Raw genomic sequence first — 19,103 nt, forward strand, 5'->3', positions numbered from 1 at the left:
AGCTTTTGCTCCATATACCACTCTTCTGTTCTCACAATAGTACTCACTTTTGAACTTTTAGTCATGTTCTCTTCTGTTCAGTGAATCAAATTTGTTTTTTCTCCTTCAGCTTTCTCTATACTCACAATCATATTCTTCACACCCATTTTCTCTCACTCATCCTTGTGGCTGAGTATCATTTTCTATTTTATGTTACTCACTGTTCCCATCTTTTGTCTAACATTCATTCTCCCCCCCCCCCTTCTCAACTCTCATTTAACACATCACAGGTCATTAAAATGTCACACTTTCTGCATAACCATACTCTCTCTCTTTCACTTCACTTGTTCAATCTCTCCACACTCAAATCCTCTACCTGGTCAAGTATACATACCACATGCAGGACAATGAACTGTTTCCAAAATTACATAATAGTTTTCATGATGCATGTTGCACGGTGTTTGATTCTTTCTTGATCATGATTCTCTGGATTCCCAATCAAAAGAGCAGTTTTTTTCATAGTAATTAAATATTCTTTTAAACAGCATGACATATAGACACACTTGCATGTGCGGCGTGCGCGCACATGCATGCACATACGTGCACACACACACACACACACACATATATATATATATACATACCTTATAACCAAGTATGGTCTCTTCCTGAGCAGATGACAAAACATCTCTCCATGTCACCAAAATACTTGTAAGTCCAAATGCCTTGACATTGACACCTGCTGGTCGCCTTTGGGGAGCTGAAATAGAATTTGTGCTGCAGGATTAAATGTACATACATATATCACTGTACATATATAAAAAAATTTTGTTTGTTTAATAGTGAGGACCTCACTAGCAAACATTTTGATCCATGGATGACTGATGATCATGATAATAATAGTTTAAGAGAAATATCATCATATCATGCTTCCATGATGTCACATCTATCTGATCCATTTCAGCACATTATATGATTTGAAGAATATAACATTCATCACAATCAGATATTTACTTCACCGAATGTGGCATGTTCAGTAATAGGAATACTTACTTTTTCATTCTTATCCCATTATTACGAATACTGTGTTCATTACAGAAATGTTCCATTGCTGTGATTCATACATAACACATTTACTGAATCATAATACTGCAGAAACTATTTAATGTCAATTAATAGTGTGTGTTTTTATTAGTTGTTAATGGTTATAAGTTACAGTGTTGAGAATGAAACATGTTTGCAAAGATGTTAACAAATTGCCTTTTGTTCTTGATTGCATAATTGTGTATTACCATAGTAATGCATGCTATTTGATCTAGTGTATAATTTCCCACTAAGTATTAAAAAATTATTATTATTATTATTATTACCATCATCATTATTTGGGTATCTCCATGATGTCTGAAGATATGATAGGCACAAATACACGGTGTCCGAAAAAGAACATCAGGGTTTTCAATGAAATTTATTTTATGACATTTTGAAGTAGAATATATTGTGTTTTCACTGCCGTTTGTTTCACTATATCAACGTGTAAAGATGGCGTCCAACAAGAAACGTACGTCAGCGGCGCGCAGGACTTCTACTACTACACGAAAGGCTGGCTCAGCGTTAGATTTTTCGCAATGGATGCGTTGCGGAAACTGCTACATGTATGCACCGAAAAATGTGAAGGATCTGTGGTCGGTCTGGCAAAATGAAAAGAAGGAAAATGTCGACGTATGTGAGAAGTGTCGGGATAGGCTGGAATGTTTAGGAATGGAAGCTGACATCGGGACCGTAGCGGAAGAACTTCGGCGGGAGTTTATGAAAATGAAAAATGACCTTCATCTTCTTCATGAGGAAGTGGAAGTGATCGGTAAGGAGATACTGGAAGTTAAAGCTGAGTCTAATGTGTTAAACAGAGAAATTAGGACTATAGAGATTACTTTAGCTGAAGTAACTAGAACAGGATTACATATGGGTGAGTCTTTGGTGAATGATTCAGTAATAAATAGTATGGGAGTGATTGGGAGTCAACATAATAAAACCACAAGTTGCCTAGAAGAAATGAGACGTAGTGAGAGTGGGGGGGTAAGTAATAGAGAGTTGAGTAATGAAGCTGGGAGAGTCTTGCTGAATAGTGTAGAGAATGAGTCCATGAGTGTGGACTTGAATGAAGTTAAGAGTGGTAAAATATATGGTGATTCTATGATTAAGAATATCTTGGCTGATGGGACAATAGAAAGAGTGGCTTTAGCAATAAAGAGAGGGCATGAAACAGACAAGATGATAGTTATGGTGGGTACGAATGACCTGAGAGGTAGTATAAATCGGGTAGGAAAAGATTTAAGAACATTATTAGATATTGTGAAGAGGAAAAGTGTCAATGGGAGAATAGTGTGTGTGCTACCTCGTTTTGACAATTACGAGTTAAGTAGACGAGCAATGATAATGAATGATATGATTGCAAGAATGTGCAGAAAAAGAGGTCTGGAGTTTGTTGATGTTTGGAGTGTGTTTGAAGGAAAAAGGCAGTTGTATGCTAGAGATGGACTGCATCTTAACATGGAAGGACATAAGCGATTGAAGAAGTTATTGTTTTCTGAACAGGTTGAAGTTATTGGGCAGGGAAACTAATATTGAAAAGGTTGAGTGTAAGAGAGAGAAACTTTAGCACTGATTGTGTATTTATTGATCCTTATAGGCAGAATAAATTGCAGAAGAGAGGGGATAAAAATCGGCATAGGACTATGGTAGTTAGTGACTTATATATCAGTTCTAAAGCCGGTACAAGATCTAGAGGGAATCTGCAATTTTTACATACCAATGCTAGAAGCATTCGAAATAAGAGAGAAGAATTTTTGGCATTAGTCAGTGAAATCTCACCAAAAGTTGTAGGCATTGGTGAAACTTGGCTGTCAGCAGAAGATGTGGTCACTGGAATTGAATGTGATGGGTACAGTATTTTCAGGGAGGATAGAGAAGATAGAACAGGAGGAGGAGTACTGTTGATGATAGCTGATGTGTTGCAGCCAAAGAAAGTAGTATATCATGATGATAGACATGTGAATGAGAGTTCATCTGAGGCAGTCTGGTGCAAAATAGTGACCAACGCAACCAAATATACAGTTGGATGCTGCTATAGGCCAGGGAGTACGGGGGGAGATATTGAATTCATGCATCAGCAACTTAGTGCAATGAGTGAAGGCTTAGTGATTATTATGGGGGATTTTAATTATGGTGATATCAATTGGAAGGAGGAAATATCACGTAGCAAAAAGGAAATGGAGTTCATACATCTTCTACGAGATAATTACTTGAAACAGCACGTAACTGAAGGGACACGTGGAGTGAGAGTGTTGGACCTGGTTATTGGTTCAAAGGTTATATGCATAAGTAAGGTGTCCTCATTACCTCCAGTTGGTGAAAGCGATCATGTGGTATTGACTTGGGAGGTTGCAAAATCTGTGGATTTTACTATTAAGAAGGGGTATGTACGGAACTACAGGTTAGGCAATTATAACAAGCTTCGGAGTGAGCTTGCAGCCATCCCATGGCAGAACATATTGCAAGGGAAAGATGTTAGCAGTGCTTGGGATAAAATCAGCGGGTATCTGAGGAAAGCAATATCAGATTGTGTCCCCATGGTCAGGAGGTCAAACAAGGCAGGCATTAGATGGATGAGCAGTAGTATCAAGCTTGAACTGCAAAAAAAAGAAAATGTTATGGAGAATTTACAAGGAGAAGGGCGATCAGGACACCCATGAGCAGTACAAGGCTCAAGCTAGGAAGGTTACCAGCATAGTAAGAAAAGCTAAATCAGATTATGAGAAGACCTTAGCCAAAGAGATCAAGGGTAATCCCAAAGAGTTCTTCTGCTATGTGGCAAGTAAGAGGAAGAATGACTTCGGAAGGATAACCTTAGTGGGTGCTGATGGTATTGAGGTGACAAAATCAGATGTAATAGTCGAGTTACTGAGTGATCACTTCTCAAAAGTCTATCACCCAAGTGAGGATATCTCTATACCTATAGCAATACCTAATGTGAAAATTGAAGCTAAAGAATCAGAGGTATTAAATATATTGCAAAACTTAAATGCAAACACTGCAGTAGGCTTAGATGGAATATCAGCTCGGGTGTTGCGTGAATGTGCAAATGAATTGTCAACCCCTCTTACCTGGATATTTAATTTAAGTTTGAACTCCAGTATGGTCCCTAGGGAGTGGAAGTTAGGCAAAGTGGTTCCTTTGCATAAGGGTGGCTCTAAAACTGCGGTATTGAATTACAGACCAATCACCATCTCAGGAGTAGTGGTAAAAGTATTGGAAAAGTTGGTTAAAGACAAAATTCAAGAATGGGTGGATCAGGATATGATACTCTATAGAGGCCAACATGGTTTTGTTAAAGGTAGATCCTGCCTTAGCAATCTATTAACTATTCATAATAGAATAACATCAGAGTTGGACAAAGGAACTGGCTACACAGTGGTACTTCTGGATTTTGCTAAGGCTTTTGACAGGATACCCCATAGAACACTGTTACGCAAATTGGAGCAGATGGGAATGGATATTAAATTGGTGATATGGATAGGAGAATGGCTCAGGGAGAGATACCATAAGGTGGTGTATGGAGGAGCCGAGTCCAGAATGAGGCAGGTGACCAGTGGTGTGCCTCAGGGCTCTGTGCTTGGGCCAATGTTGTTTAATTTGTATATAAATGATATAGGAAACGGCTTAAAGGGAGATATTCAGTTGTTTGCTGATGATGCAAAGTTGTGTAGTGCAATAAAAAATCAAGCTGATGTTGAAAGTTTGCAGGAGGATTTAAATAAGCTGGTAAAATGGGCAAAAGAAAATGGATGTCAGTACAATGTGGAAAAGTGTAAAGTCATGCATTTTGGGATTAAAAGATTACCAGCTGTGTACTATATCGATGGAAAGGTACTCCAAGAGATTGATGAGGCTAGGGGCTTAGGGGTATTGGTAGATAGGGAGATGAAGTTCAGAGGACACATTACTAAGGTGTCCAAGATTGCACATAGGATTACTTGGTTGTTGAGGAACACACTGACATCCAGAGATAAAGAGGTTATTATTCCCCTTTATAAAGCATTGATACTTCCACATTTGGATTACTGTGCTCAGGTCTGGTCACCTGGATTCCTTGGAGATGAGGAGGCTGTGGAGAGGGTTCAGAGAAGAGTGACCAAGTTGGTGAGTGATATAAAAAATGCTCCCTACATTGATAGATTGAGAGCTTGTGGATTGCAGAGATTGGTTGATAGGCGAAGAAGAGGGGATATGATAGAAACATTCAAATTACTAAAAGGTTTTTATAGGATTGATGCAGGGGAAATGTTTCAGCTGTGTGATAGTGATGGAAGAACAAGAGGCCATCTCTGGAAATTAAAGAAGAGTGTGGTTAGCAAAGGTGTCAGAGCAAGGTTTTTTGCCTGGAGGGTGGTGAATGAGTGGAATTCATTGCCTGACTTAGTTGTGAGCTCTTCGTCTGTAAATGAATTCAAGAAGAGATATGACAGATATTGTTTTGCTAGTTTGGGTCTCCCGCGATGAGTCTACTGACTCCATGGAGATACCCGTAATAATAATAATAATAATAATAATAATAATAATAATAATAATAAAAAAATATATGTGAGATATATTATCAAAGTACAATGCCACAAGTTTGATTACCTGTTAGTGGAACTTAATGTGCACACCATTTACAGCCCTACAGACATCAAAACAAAATTCCACCTCAGACCACACTCGGATATGCATATCCATAGGAATTGCTTCTATGGTTGCTGTTATTCTATGGTGCAGTGGACAAGGAACTGGATTTTTTTTCTTCATACACAGTGCCTTTCATGTATCCCCAAAGGAAGAAATTCATTGAGTCAAATCGGGACTGCACAGTGATAATCTGGTAGACATCATCCTGTTGGAAAATGAGCCCCCCCCCCCCCCCCCACATTCTCAATCTGGGGAAATATAAAAGTTCTCTAGCATTTTCTATTTGGTCTTTTGAGTATATTTGTGAAGAGACAACCACATAGCTGTACACATGCAGCATGCTGCAGTAATGGCATAGACACAAGGAAAAAAAGCACAGTGGTGTTATGGTTTGCAGAAATTGTTATTATTATTATTACATGGTCCCTCCAGGGAGTCCAAAGACTCATCGAGGGGGGGCACCTACTCTAAAACTCTCTGTCTTCACCACTCAATCCATCAAATACAGCGAACCGAAACTACCATCATCATCTACACCAACGCAATCTACTGCCCATCACCACCACTAATATTTTCACAGACAATCACAAACATCCATGCCCACAGCAGGATTTGAACTCATGACCTGTTGGTTTGAAAGCGGATATGCTAACCACTGGGCAAAACATGAAGTCAGTAACAACTATCCAAAGGAATTTTAGGCTGGAGTATGGTAGGAATACTCCGAGTGACAAAAGCATCCATAAGTGACATGAAAAGTTCTTGGAACAGGAAGTGTCTTAAAAGGACACTCTCCAGGTAGGCCTACAAGTGCTGAAAATGTGGAACAAATTTGACTGTCTTTCCAGTATAGCCCAAAACATTCAGTTTGTAGTGTGAGTCATTAATTAAACATTCCTAAAAGCACAGTGCATGACATTGTTTACAAGAAATTAAAAACTTCATGCTTGTTACAGCTTGTTAATAACATCTAGCGTACTGATAGGCCACAAATTCAGTTTGTGACCACCATGTTAGACCTCATTGCTGAACATGAACACTACTACCTCCAGAGTGTTTTATTTTCTGATGAAGCAACATTTCATGTCCATGGAGTTGTGAATCACCATAACCGTTAGATGTGAGAGTCAGAAAATCTGCATGAACTGGTGGAGTTCATTCATAACAGTCTGAAAGTCACTGTCTGGTGCAGCATCATGCATCATTGCATTGTTGAGCCATTTTTTTTTTCCATGAGGAGAGGATTATGAGTGTGGCATATTTGGATATAATAGAAAACTTTGTGTTTCCCCAGATTGAGAATGTGGAGGGCCTCATTTTTCAACATGCAGCCACATCATGCATCAAATATGTGGACTGTGCTCGATAACTGATTCCCAGAAAAATGGATAGGCAGAGGTCTCATTACCTGGCCACCATGCAGTCCTAATTTGACTACAATGTATTTCTTCCTTTGACAGGGGGGGGGGGGGGGAGTTACATAAAAGGCATGGTGTATCAAATAAAAAATCCAGTTCCTTGACTATTTGCTGTTATACTATGGTGCAGTGGGACTGCACCATAGAATAACAGCAATCATAGAGGCAATTCGTATGGATATGCTTATTCGAGTGTGGCCTGACCACCAAGTGGAATTCCGGTTTGATGTCTGTAGGGGTGTAAATGGTGCACACAATGAGTTCCACTAACATGTAATCAACTTGTAGCATTGTACTTGGATAATATATGCTACATACATTTCTGCTTCAAAATTTCATAAAATAAAGTTAATTGAAAATCCCAGAGTTCTTTTTCAGACACCCTGTATTTATCTTAAACTCATTCACTGAAGAAGACGCACAACTACCTTTGATAACTCATTCTATTCATTTGGCAGTTTCTAAGCAAAAGATTTAGTCCTCGTGTCCTTAACCATGATTAAACACTATACTACCAAAAAAAAAAAACAATGATTAACTTAAATCTCCTAGAACCTTGTTCAAAAAAGGATTCACAGCATGAAAATGAAAGAAAAGGACTTGACATTACATCACTTAAATAATCTAAACCATGTCACTGCCTACACTAATGGATCATCTGATGAAACACTCAACCAAGGAGGATCAGGAGTTTTTTCTAACTCTACCTGGAGGTGAAAAAACACAAATCAAAACCACAGCTTGCAAAATAGCTTCAAACTTTATTTGTGAATTAACAGCCATACGAGCAGTTCTCAAGTTCTATCTCTCTAATCCATAATAAACATTGCAGAATAACCATCTACAGTGACTCAAAATCTGCACTTGAGGCATTAAAAAAAGGAAAAACAAAACTCCCACAGGAAATTCATGAACAACTAACAACTTTAAAATTGACAAATAAGAACTGTACACTGCAATGGATTCCAGCCCATGTAAATATTAAAGGCAATGAGAGCAGACAGACTAGCCAAAGAAGCAAGATACTTACTTCAAAAATTACACCCACTATCACTAAGTGACACTAACTCTGTCACAATAATAAGATTGGTAAAACAAACTATCAAAAAGAAGAATGAAATCCACAAAATTAATGAAAATAGAGAAATTACCACAATCATCACCAGACTAAGGACAGAATGTTTTAAAGGCATGAAAATTCATTCAGACAGTACTAGAAGCTATGAAATATGCAAGAACTGTCAAGGAGTTGAACTAACACCTGCCCATATCTATTCTTATCCAGCAATTGCCACTGCTCTACAGAAAATTGACAATAATCCTATAGAAAAGCTCTACTCCATCAAAGTTCAACAGATTGCCAAAGCAGTTCTACAGACCCATGGTCATATCAAGCTCTTCAACGGACTCAGCCACAACACTTAGAGGGGTGACCCTTTGTTTACTTCTCTCTTGTCATGTGTTGAAAAAAAATTTCTTCTATATCTCTCCTATAAAATCCTCATAGTAAGTAACAATTTTCTATTGGGGGTCAGAAAATTCACCAAAAACAGTTCACTGAAACCATCCATTAAAAATTCTCCATTAAAAAAATCACTCAACAATTCATGGTACAACAATTAGTAGAAAGAACACTTCATTGAAGGACAAGTAACTGAAAATCCACCATTCATCAAAAATTCATAATTTGTTAAAACATCAAATCATCAAAGAAAATAATTCATCAAAAAATGAAATTAAAGGCAATTTCATCAAAAAAAAAAAAATATATATATATATATATAAAGTAAAAGATCTGCATATTTGGCATATAATTTGGCATAAAGCCATGATATAACCACATCTGGATTATTGTACTCAGGTCTGGTCAACTGGGTTTCTCGAAGATGAGAAAGTGGTGGAGAGGATCCAGAGGGTGATTGACTAAGATGATGAGTGGTCTGTGGAATGCACCATATAAGAATAGATTTAGGATTTGTAGGTTACAAAAGTTGGTCAATAGCAGAAAAAAAAGAGAGGATATGATAGAAACATTTAAGTTATTTAAAGGATTTTATAGGGTTCATACAGGGCAAATATATCAGCATTTGGCTAAGAGGGGGAAGGGAGGAGAAGAGGTCATCACTGGAAATTGGGTACGAGTGTGGCAAAATAGCTTCAAACTTATTTGTGAATTAACAGCCATACGAGCAGCTCTCAAGTTCTATCTCTCTAATCCAGTAATAAGTATTGCAGAATAAACATCTACAGTGACTCAAAATCTAGACAACTTCAAAGTTATAAATGAGTGAATGGTACTTTATTGGTTATTATTATTAGTATTAAATAACATCAGACCTCCAAGGAGTCAAAAGACTCATCATGGGAGGTCCACACTCATGTAAAAAGATCACCATACTCCCTTAAACCTATTCACAGTTTCACCATACACCAAACTCTCTCACACAATGTGCATTCCATTCAGCAACTACTCTTTGTGAAAAGAATCTACTTCTCACTCAATCTTTTCCGTTCTTATACAGCTTCCTGGGAATGGGCCTCTTGTTCCCTTGTGTCCCTCAACTCTATGAAAAGTTTCTCCACATTAATATCCATATTAATATCTCAATCATATCCTTCTGTTTCTTCTATTTATAAAGCTCTGCAAATTGCATTTCTCAATTCCTCAATCTGTCTTCATATCCCATATTCCATAAACCTGATACCACTGTAGTAAATCTCCTCTGGACCTCCCTAAGACATCCTCAGTCCTTTGAAACCAGAAGACCAGATCTGTCTGTGCACAGTAGTCCATATGTAGCTCAATCATGATCGTATACAAGAGAATCAAAAAAAACCATAACCTTTTTTCTTCTTCATGTCCAGGTCCTCCTACTACTCCTCCTCAACATTGCCATAACCCATTGTGATTTCTTACAATTTTAGCAATGTGATCCCTAAACTTCAAGTCTTTGTCTACTATCACTCCCAGATCTCTCATCTCCTCTGACTTCTTAAAAATTTCAAAATTAATTGTATGATCTGCATCTCAATCTTACCTACCAAATTTCAAGACCTTATAAATTGCAACATTAAATGGAGAACTCCATTCACAAAGTCTATTTAGATCCTCCAGCAAAGGCCATAACATCTGCTCTGCTACTCATGATTCTTCCTGACATGGTATTGTAAAAATAATCATAATTTAAAATTCTGAATATTTTTACAAATGTTTATATTAGTACATTATTAGTTTTGGTTTCATGACACATATTGTCAGCACTTGTGATGCGCCCGTTACTGATGTTATTTTGTCAAAGTGAAATGTAAAGCATTTAAAAAATTTATGTACTTACTTGATTTACTGGATAGTTGTGTTACTGTCAAAGAAATTTTATTGTGGTTTAAAATTATTAAGTGCCGTGTTTTGTAAAGACATTCTCGTAACGCTAATGGAGACGACATGTCAGCCATTATACATAACTTCTTGCTTGCCACTTTCATGGAGTGTGCATGCTCGCCGAGGTGTTTGATGGGTGATTGACAGCTGACAGAGAGAGCGGTCAGTATTGAGGTAACGGAAACAACATTTGGTATCGAAGTAACAGAGGATAAACAAGAGAGAGCTAATGGAAGTTTAAGAAACGCAGGCCAACAAAATTTTGTTCTTAGGAAATTAAGTTTTTATGTGACAGTCAGGGGCATATTAATAGAAGATTCCAAAAAAGGAATCGTAGAATTGTGAGCCTTTAAAGTGGAGGAGTTAAGACTGTAAATAATAAGTATTGGTAAATAAAAGAAAAGATTGCGATTAACATTCTATAGGAATATTCAAGGAAATGCTGATTGAAAATTTCATTTGTTTTAAGGACGCCAGACTATCTGTTATTTCTACTGGAAAAGGAAACGGAATTTAGCAACTTAGATAAAGAAGAACCTTGTTTTTGCTGGTACAAAAATTTAACTGCATGAACTTTGGGAATTCAGAATGTCTTACTTCAGAGTCAGGAGGAATAATGTGTGCTACATAAGGGTGATGAGAAAAGATTCTATGGAAAAGAAGAGAAGAATCTTATATCTTTAGAAAAAGACCTTAACAAGAAACTGACTATGAATATTTTGTTATTGTGTAAAGAATGTGTTTAGTCTAGTAGATGTGATTACGTATATGTTAAACAAACCAGTAATAGAATCAGAGAATGGGTGATTCTAAAGTGTAACTTTATTTCAAAAGGCCTTGGATCCAGTTAATTTTGTAGTTAGTCATGTAATTTTATTTGAAGTGTATATGTATATATATTTTTAATTAAATGCGTATATTTTGTATTTGGTTTTGAGTCAGTGATTTTTTTGGATTCTGAAAGAAACAGTTAAAAGTCATTGCAACAAATCAGAATTGAACCCTTGTGCATATAAATAAAAACACTCGGAAATTAGAAATAATCATTATAGAGAAAATCTCATAACAAAGGAAGATTATTTATAAATAAATTAATAAATAATCCCCTCTTTATAACAATTGGTAACAATTGTTATAAAGAGGGGTAACAAAATGGCACAGCCAACAGGATTGATAATTATCAAAACAATTGGTGCAGCCAGTATAATCAATAATCTCTTATTTAAACAGTATCATCTGAAAACAAATACATATCTTCAGTTAATCCTCTTCCGGTATCATTAATGTACATTATTAAAGAATAATGACCCGAAAACAGACCTCTGCAGCACTCCACTAGTGACCTGTTGGGATACTACTCCCCAATATGCAACCTGCTGATAACTATCCTGATAGAAGGCAAATCAGCTATAAAATTCACTAGTCTCTTATTCAATCCCATTTGTTTAAATTTAATTACCAACATGTTGCCTGGCAATCTATTAATGGCTATGGAAATATTCAAATATACCACTATATACACATCTGCCTTAACCAGTGAATTTGTCACCTTGTAATACATAAGCAGGTGATAAAACATACTTCTGCTTAATAAACCCATGCTATAATAAAGAATACCACTATTATATGCCTAATTCTGAATTCTAGTCCTCACTAACTAGGATTCAGAATTCCTCTGTAACTACAACTCCAGACACACAGATTGCCCTATAATTCGTAGCCTGTCTCATCCCTCATTTTGTGAAGTGGAAAAACGTTTTTCTCTTTCCACTCCATTTGGACTTCCCCCTGTTGCACAACTCATGTCAAACAAGTGTGCCAAGAGTGCCATTAATTCCCTGGAGCACTTATTCCTTCAATGCATGCAATGATATATATTATCAAGTTTTATTGCCTTATTAACTTCAAGGTTACTTAATTCCTCTTATACCGTCTCTATCATAACCTCTACACTAAAGGGGTTTCATGATGTTGCATTCATGAGGATGAAATAAAAACTGCTCATTGAATACCTCAGCTATATACTCAACAGCAAGTTACCAACTTGCCACTGTCATTCTCTAACACCATCCACCGATATTCATTCTTTATTCAACTTTCCACATATCACAAGAGCTCACTGGAATTTTTTTTTGTCTTGACAGGCATCTTGCAGTATTAATCATTAATACTAATGTAATCAATAGACATAATGAACTTAGTATGCAATATATGCTCAGTACATCATCATCAGAGTAAACATACAACATATGGACTGCTATACGAATCAAGAATGGAAAAAGAGCAATTGCTACAAGGTGCATTTTTTTCTGCTGCTCTCAGGAACATGTGGAGCAAATTATATTATATTCAATTGAACATTTCCACCACATCTTTAGCAGATATTACCTGTGTTCCATCTTCAGCAACTAAAGTCTTCTTTTTACATATTCATCCTTTCTTCTACCCTTGACATAACTGTGGAATTCTCTAGAGTTTGTTTTACTGCTTCAGCCAATATCCTTTCATATGCCAATTTCTCCTTCTTCACTACACATATCACCTTCCTATCCTGTGTCATATACTCTCCATGCTGCTAAGTGTGTGTGTGTGTGTGTGTAGGGGGGGGTTACTCTGTGCTTTATATCTCCTTTATAATTACAAGAGTCATGCATTTCACCCCTATTTTATTTATCCTCCTAATTTTAGAAATTCATTATTCATATTGCAAAGGTGGTAAAGGTAACCCCCAGACGATTACTGCAAGACCAAGAAGGCCACTGTCCAGCAGAGATAAAAGAATTGTCATTCCATTGTATAAAGGCCTGATCAGACCATGTCTGAACTATTATGCTCAAATTTGGTCACCAGGATTTGAAGGGGATAAATTAACCTTGGAAAGAGTGCAGAGGCAGATAACAAAGATGATATCAAGACTGTACAATGTTAGTTATGAAGATAGACTGAGGGACCCTGCAACTACCTCTTTAAATCTGTGACATTTAAAGAGGTAGTTGCAGGGTTGACATTAAGGAGTTCTTACATTTGGTGGAACAAGGTGAAGGAGTGAGGACAAGGGAGGCTGTGAGCATGAGGGTGAGGAGTGGGTTCTTTGCATGGGGGGGGGCTGATTGAACCATGGAATGCATTGCCTAATCGAGAAGTGAGAGCATGAATGGTCAATGAATTCAAGGAGTAGCATGACAGACTTTGTGTTTTCTAGAATGAGTCATTCTTTTGTCTAGGTGGTAAGAAGCTGAGGGTTCTTGAGGACAACTGTATAATGAGTCTGCCATGGGAATACCACCATCAATGGATGTACCAGCACTCAGTGAGCAAGCAGTGGTCGACCACAGGCCATTGATAACCAGAGTAGATGTACACTGTCCTGGATCATAGAGACCAACATTGAAACTGGATGTCAGAGGTCCAAGCAGAGACATTGAGTGAATGGTATGATGGGCCTGGTATGTCAGCTCCCATAGCATATAGGCTATGGGACCTGACACCTTAATCATGTACCACTGTTGACAGCTTGTCATTGGGTATTGTGCCTTGACTGGTATCAAGACCATCAAAACTTAACCTCTGCAGAGTGGACCAGAGTCATATGATCTGAAGAATCTTGTTATCAGTTGTACTGAGCTGATGGGAGGTTGTGGGTGTGATGTCGACAGCATGATCCTAGGTCGGCTCTGTTCAAGGAGGTAGTGGTTTAGGGAGCCTTTAGGGAGCCTTCTCAAGTGACACATTAGGTCACATGATACTTCTCCAGACACACTAATGTGGCTGGAGAATTGTTTAAATGCTGTGAGCTACCAGAATGTGCTAGCTGATCACATACACACTTTCATTGCCTTCGCATATCCTGCAACCAAATGTCTCTTTCAGCAGGATAATGTGCCACCCCACCAGGACACAACCAACCAGGCATGGCTCAAGGACCACTCATCTAAGTTTGGGACCATCTAGTGGCCCCAAGGTCCCTAGATGGCTCAAGGGATTTAAATCCAATCAAATCTTTCTGGGATGCTGTAGAATAGGACACCAGTTGCCTGCCTGCCACAGCAGGCATGGTTGGAATTACTTCCACCAACCCTCCAGTATCTGGTGTGAAGTCAATGCGTTGGAGAGTACAGTCTGCTATTTGTGCTAGAGAAGGACCGACATGCTATTAGGTAGGGTATCACTAATGTTTTGTCCATTGTGTGTATTTCTAATCTTTTAGTGAACAATATTTTCTCCAGACAAACTTCCAAACCATTCAAGTGCAATCCATCAGTCATATGTAAGCATTTTCTGACCATAAAAAATGTTTATATATATATATATATATATTTTATTTACTCTTTTACAAATGACTATATTTAATGCATTTAACGTGATTTCTTTAAGATTACTAGTTCTATACTTTTCATAAAGTTTTTGTAATTTGTATTTTCATAAATCTCATATAATTTCTTTTGTTTTAAACAGTTTAACAAAAACAATTTAGTGTAATGCAGCAGCCATTGGCAATCCTTTTATGAAATAAAAGAATTACACAAGAAAGTGGCATAAAAAAAACAGATATGAAAGTATCTTGATCATATAATTAGGAAAATTTCATACCAGCTTTATATGTTCTTGCAAGGAAAGTTTCACTTTCTTTTCCACTTCCAGCACCATTGGAGACCATCACTGTAACATAATATTCCACATCTGGCTGAAGTCCTACTATAAGTCCCCACAGATTAATGCCAGGAGCAAATGTTGTGAAAAAATTGGTCAGCAGATTATCTCCTTTTTTCCAATATTTAATCTGTGGTAAATTCATAAACTAATCAATTTTATCATAAACTAATCAACTTTATCATACTATTTTAATGTCATTTTGTAACAACACCATTGTAAATATATCTAACTTATACTATTCTATTCAGATAATAAAAATGAGCAATTTATACATATCAACATTGATGTGTATGAAATATATCACTCCTCATGCACTTTGTATCTGTGATATTATGGGCAACTCCAAAGAATCCTTAGAATAACTGATGAAGGCCCTAAACATCATGTCAAGAACTATCCAACATTTGTGCAGTATCTATCAATACTCTGCTTTGAACTCATTCACAGTCATGGCACCCACAACAGACTCTGGCAATCTATTCCACTCATTCACTACTCTCCAAGCAAAAAACCTTGTTCTAACACCCTTGCTAACCACACTCTTACTCAATTTCCATGGATGGACCCTAGTTCTTCCGCCAACACACCTGTTCGGAAAAATTTTCTCTGAATTAATCTTGTAAAACTTCCTCAGTAATATGTATGTCTCAATCATATCACGTCCTTTTTCATTCCATAAGGTTCATTCCATTGATGTACAAGATGTCAAATGCATAGAATTGACATCTTGGTCATCTGCCTCTGGATACTCTCCACCTTCTCCTCATCACCAAGAAATGCTGGTGCCCAGATCTGCATGCAATAGTCTAGAAGGGGTCTTATGAAGGCTCGATAAAGAGGAATAATAACCTGCTTGTCTTTGCATGTCAAAGTATCTGATAAGCTGCTTTAGCTACTTTTGTTATGTGCTCCCTAAACTTTAACTCCCTATCCACTAACACTCCGAAGTCTCTGGCTTTTTCAATTTCCTGGAGCACAGATCCACCAATGTGGTATACAGCTGGTAATCTTTTCACCCAAAAATGCATAACCTTACACTTTGCCACATTAAACTGACATCCATTCTCCTTTGCCTAGTCTGCATATCTATCCAAATCATCCTGCAAAACTTGGACATCATCTGTATTAACTATTACTCTACCCAACTTTGCATCATCAGCAAATAACTGAACAGTCCCGCTTGGATCCTTTCCTGTATTGTTAATGAACAAATTAAACAGCAATGGTCCAAGAACAAGTCAGCCTTCCAATTTCTGTAACTTATCAGTAATATTATCAGTAATATAACCAGCTTTCTCTTTGGTCATTCACAGAATGTTATGAGAATATCTCCCTCTCTTTAAACTTCACCAATGCAGTAGTGTGCCAGAGTTCTGTTCTATAGCCTGTCCTCTTTCTCCTATACATAAATGATCTGCTCTCAGTCCTCAATAATCCTATCCTGTCCACAGCTTTACTGATAATATTTCACTTTATTTTCCCCATTCTTTTGACAAGGTGTGCAGCACTGAGACATCCCAAGCTTCAAGATTCAATGGGATGAAAGGTAAAAATACCCCTACACCTTCAATTCTGCCAATAAACCTTACTATTGCTTTTTTTTTCTTGGAAAAGGGAAATCACCACAAATCCCAGAGAGGATCAAATCTCACCACCAATTACATCCTGCCTCTCAAGGCCTAAACACAACATTTCAATATCTTCCACATGCTCTAATAAACTAAGCATTCTTTTCTGCTCAAGAGGCTATTTTTTACCCATCCTGCTACTCTGTATAAATCCAAAACCTATCCTTTAGACTTTTATTCACATGTTTGGCTGATGGTGTGGTGGACCTAAAAAGGTTTGATGATATTCAGAGGATAGTGATTTGGCTGACATAATCCCTTTCTTACTAAATCACCTCAACTTCTGTTTTACAGAACCACTTTTCAGCATGTCTTCTAGAAATACTCTCTTCCCCACATTCTATGACAAATCTCTTCTACATTAATCCAGTAACAATACCTTACCAACTTACATGTCTTCATCATATCCTTCTTCTTCCTCCTCCTCCTCCTATTGACAAGGCTTTACAAACTGCATTTCCTGAATATCTCTCTGTTCATTCCCAACATTCTGGAGATCAGAAACTGTCAATATAAATCATTTCTGGATCTTTTCAAATATGTACTCCAGAAAACCAGGTGAAAATCAGAAAACCAAATCTCTGCAGAGTAAGCAATATGCAGAATATATAATGCCTTATACAGGGGAATCAAAACCTCCTTACTTATAAATTTCAGTGTCCTCAGCATATTTGCATAATTCATTGTGATGTCCTTGCAATTTTAGCAATATGTCAGTGAGGAAGTGATAAAGATAATCAAGAAATAAGTGACCAAGATAGTAAGATAATCTGTAGAATATGATGTCAGATTGAAGATTTGTGGGTTGCAAAAGTTAGTTGGTATTCATATAACTAAAAGGGTTTTACAGGATTGTGCAGAAGAAATATCTCAGCACTTAGCTAAAGAGATTATCCTTCAAAAAATATATTTCGGTGATTACACTGCATTTTTTTTTATTATTCAGTTATACAAAATAATGAAATAATAGTTCTCGACAAATAATAAACTCAAATAATTTGAGTTTATGAATAGCCAGATGGTTATGATTTGTATTTATTAATTCTCTTGTTTAATCTTTAAGTTATACTATTTACCCCCTGAAGATGAAAATCCTATGATTTACGAAACTTGTTGGGAACTATTATTTCGGTATTTTGTATAACTGAATAATAAAAAATGTGGTGTAATCACCGAAATATATCTTTTGAACCAATTAGCCACAGAAGTCTATGCCTAAGATTATCCTTGAAAAACTGAGTAACAGTGTAGTTACAAAGGCTGTCAGGACTAGCTTTTACACTTAGAGAGTGGGGAATGAGTGGAACAGGTTGCCAAGCTTGTTTGTTGTGAGTGCTCTGTTAGTCAAGTTTTTCAAAGAGTAGTATGATCATGAATAGTATTCATGTACAAATTAAACAGCAGAGACCAAGTAGTATCCTGTGGTACACTTCTAGTCATCTTCTCCTTTCTCCTAGACTCAACTCTTCCATAAACCACCCAATGATATCTGTCCATCAGCCATCCACTCTCTAATTCAAATCACCTATATATCATCATTTGCTGCAATTTATGCAACAGTGTTGCATAAATTGCTGAAATTACTTCTTAAAATACAGCAGTAACATTGAGTAGCCATTTACTTTATCCAACTCCATTGTTACTTTATTATAAAAAAAGTAAACAAATTATGAAGGCAGGACCTGCCCTTCACAAAACTATGTTGTCCCTTATAAAGTAGGAGGTAGGTTCCAAACGTTTCCACCTGACATACAAAATTCACGCCAATTTTAACAGACTGCATGTGAGAGATAGCACCATCTATGGGGAGCTTAGCATACCAGTTTCAACTCTCTTCCTGTGTCATTCAGTTGGAGGCACTCGTTTGAATAACACATTGCACACTAAATGGCTGTAATGTTAAATTACAGCCATTTAGGCAATTTAGTGTGCATTACCATGCTGTGATAATTTTTCACCAAAGAGGGGCTTTCTCCAAGTGCTATCAAAGAGTGATTGGATGGTGTTTATGGAAAAGCTTCTCCTTCATATTCCACCATGAAGAATGGGCTAAACAGTTTTGCCTAGGGAGAGAGAGAGAGAGAGAGAGAGAGAGAGAGAGAGAGAGAGAGAGCATTGAAGATGATCCTTGTGATAGTTGGCCTGTGGAAGTGATGACTATGGAAAATGTCTCTCCTGTTGAGGAGGAACTGCTTAATGAGAGACAGCTGAGGTTCAAAGAAATCTCAGCAAGGTTGGAGCTTTCTATAACAACTATCTTTTACATCATTCAAGAGAAGATTCACATGATGAAGAGAGCAAGGTGGATGCCCTGACTTCTGTCTT

The 19,103-nt window shown here is 37.2% G+C and overlaps 1 protein-coding gene across 4 annotated transcripts in view; it reads right to left on the reverse strand.

Moving 5' to 3' along the window:
- LOC150110083 (contactin-like) overlaps positions 1-19,103 on the reverse strand; it is a 690,381-nt gene that overhangs the window by 166,828 nt on the left and 504,450 nt on the right. For all 4 annotated transcript variants that reach the window (XM_090391236.1, XM_090391210.1, XM_090391218.1 and 1 more), the window contains exons 20-21: positions 15,088-15,277; positions 624-739 (exon numbers count right to left, since the gene is read on the reverse strand). In XM_090391236.1, coding sequence (XP_090247362.1) covers positions 624-739; positions 15,088-15,277 — 306 coding nt within the window. The remainder of the gene's footprint in view (positions 1-623; positions 740-15,087; positions 15,278-19,103) is intronic.

This window comes from Typopeltis vanoorti, chromosome 1 (genome assembly GCF_054136105.1).
Source record: "Typopeltis vanoorti isolate ZY-2024b chromosome 1, IOZ_Tvanoo_1.0, whole genome shotgun sequence".
Taxonomy (NCBI): Eukaryota; Metazoa; Arthropoda; class Arachnida; order Uropygi; family Thelyphonidae; genus Typopeltis; species Typopeltis vanoorti.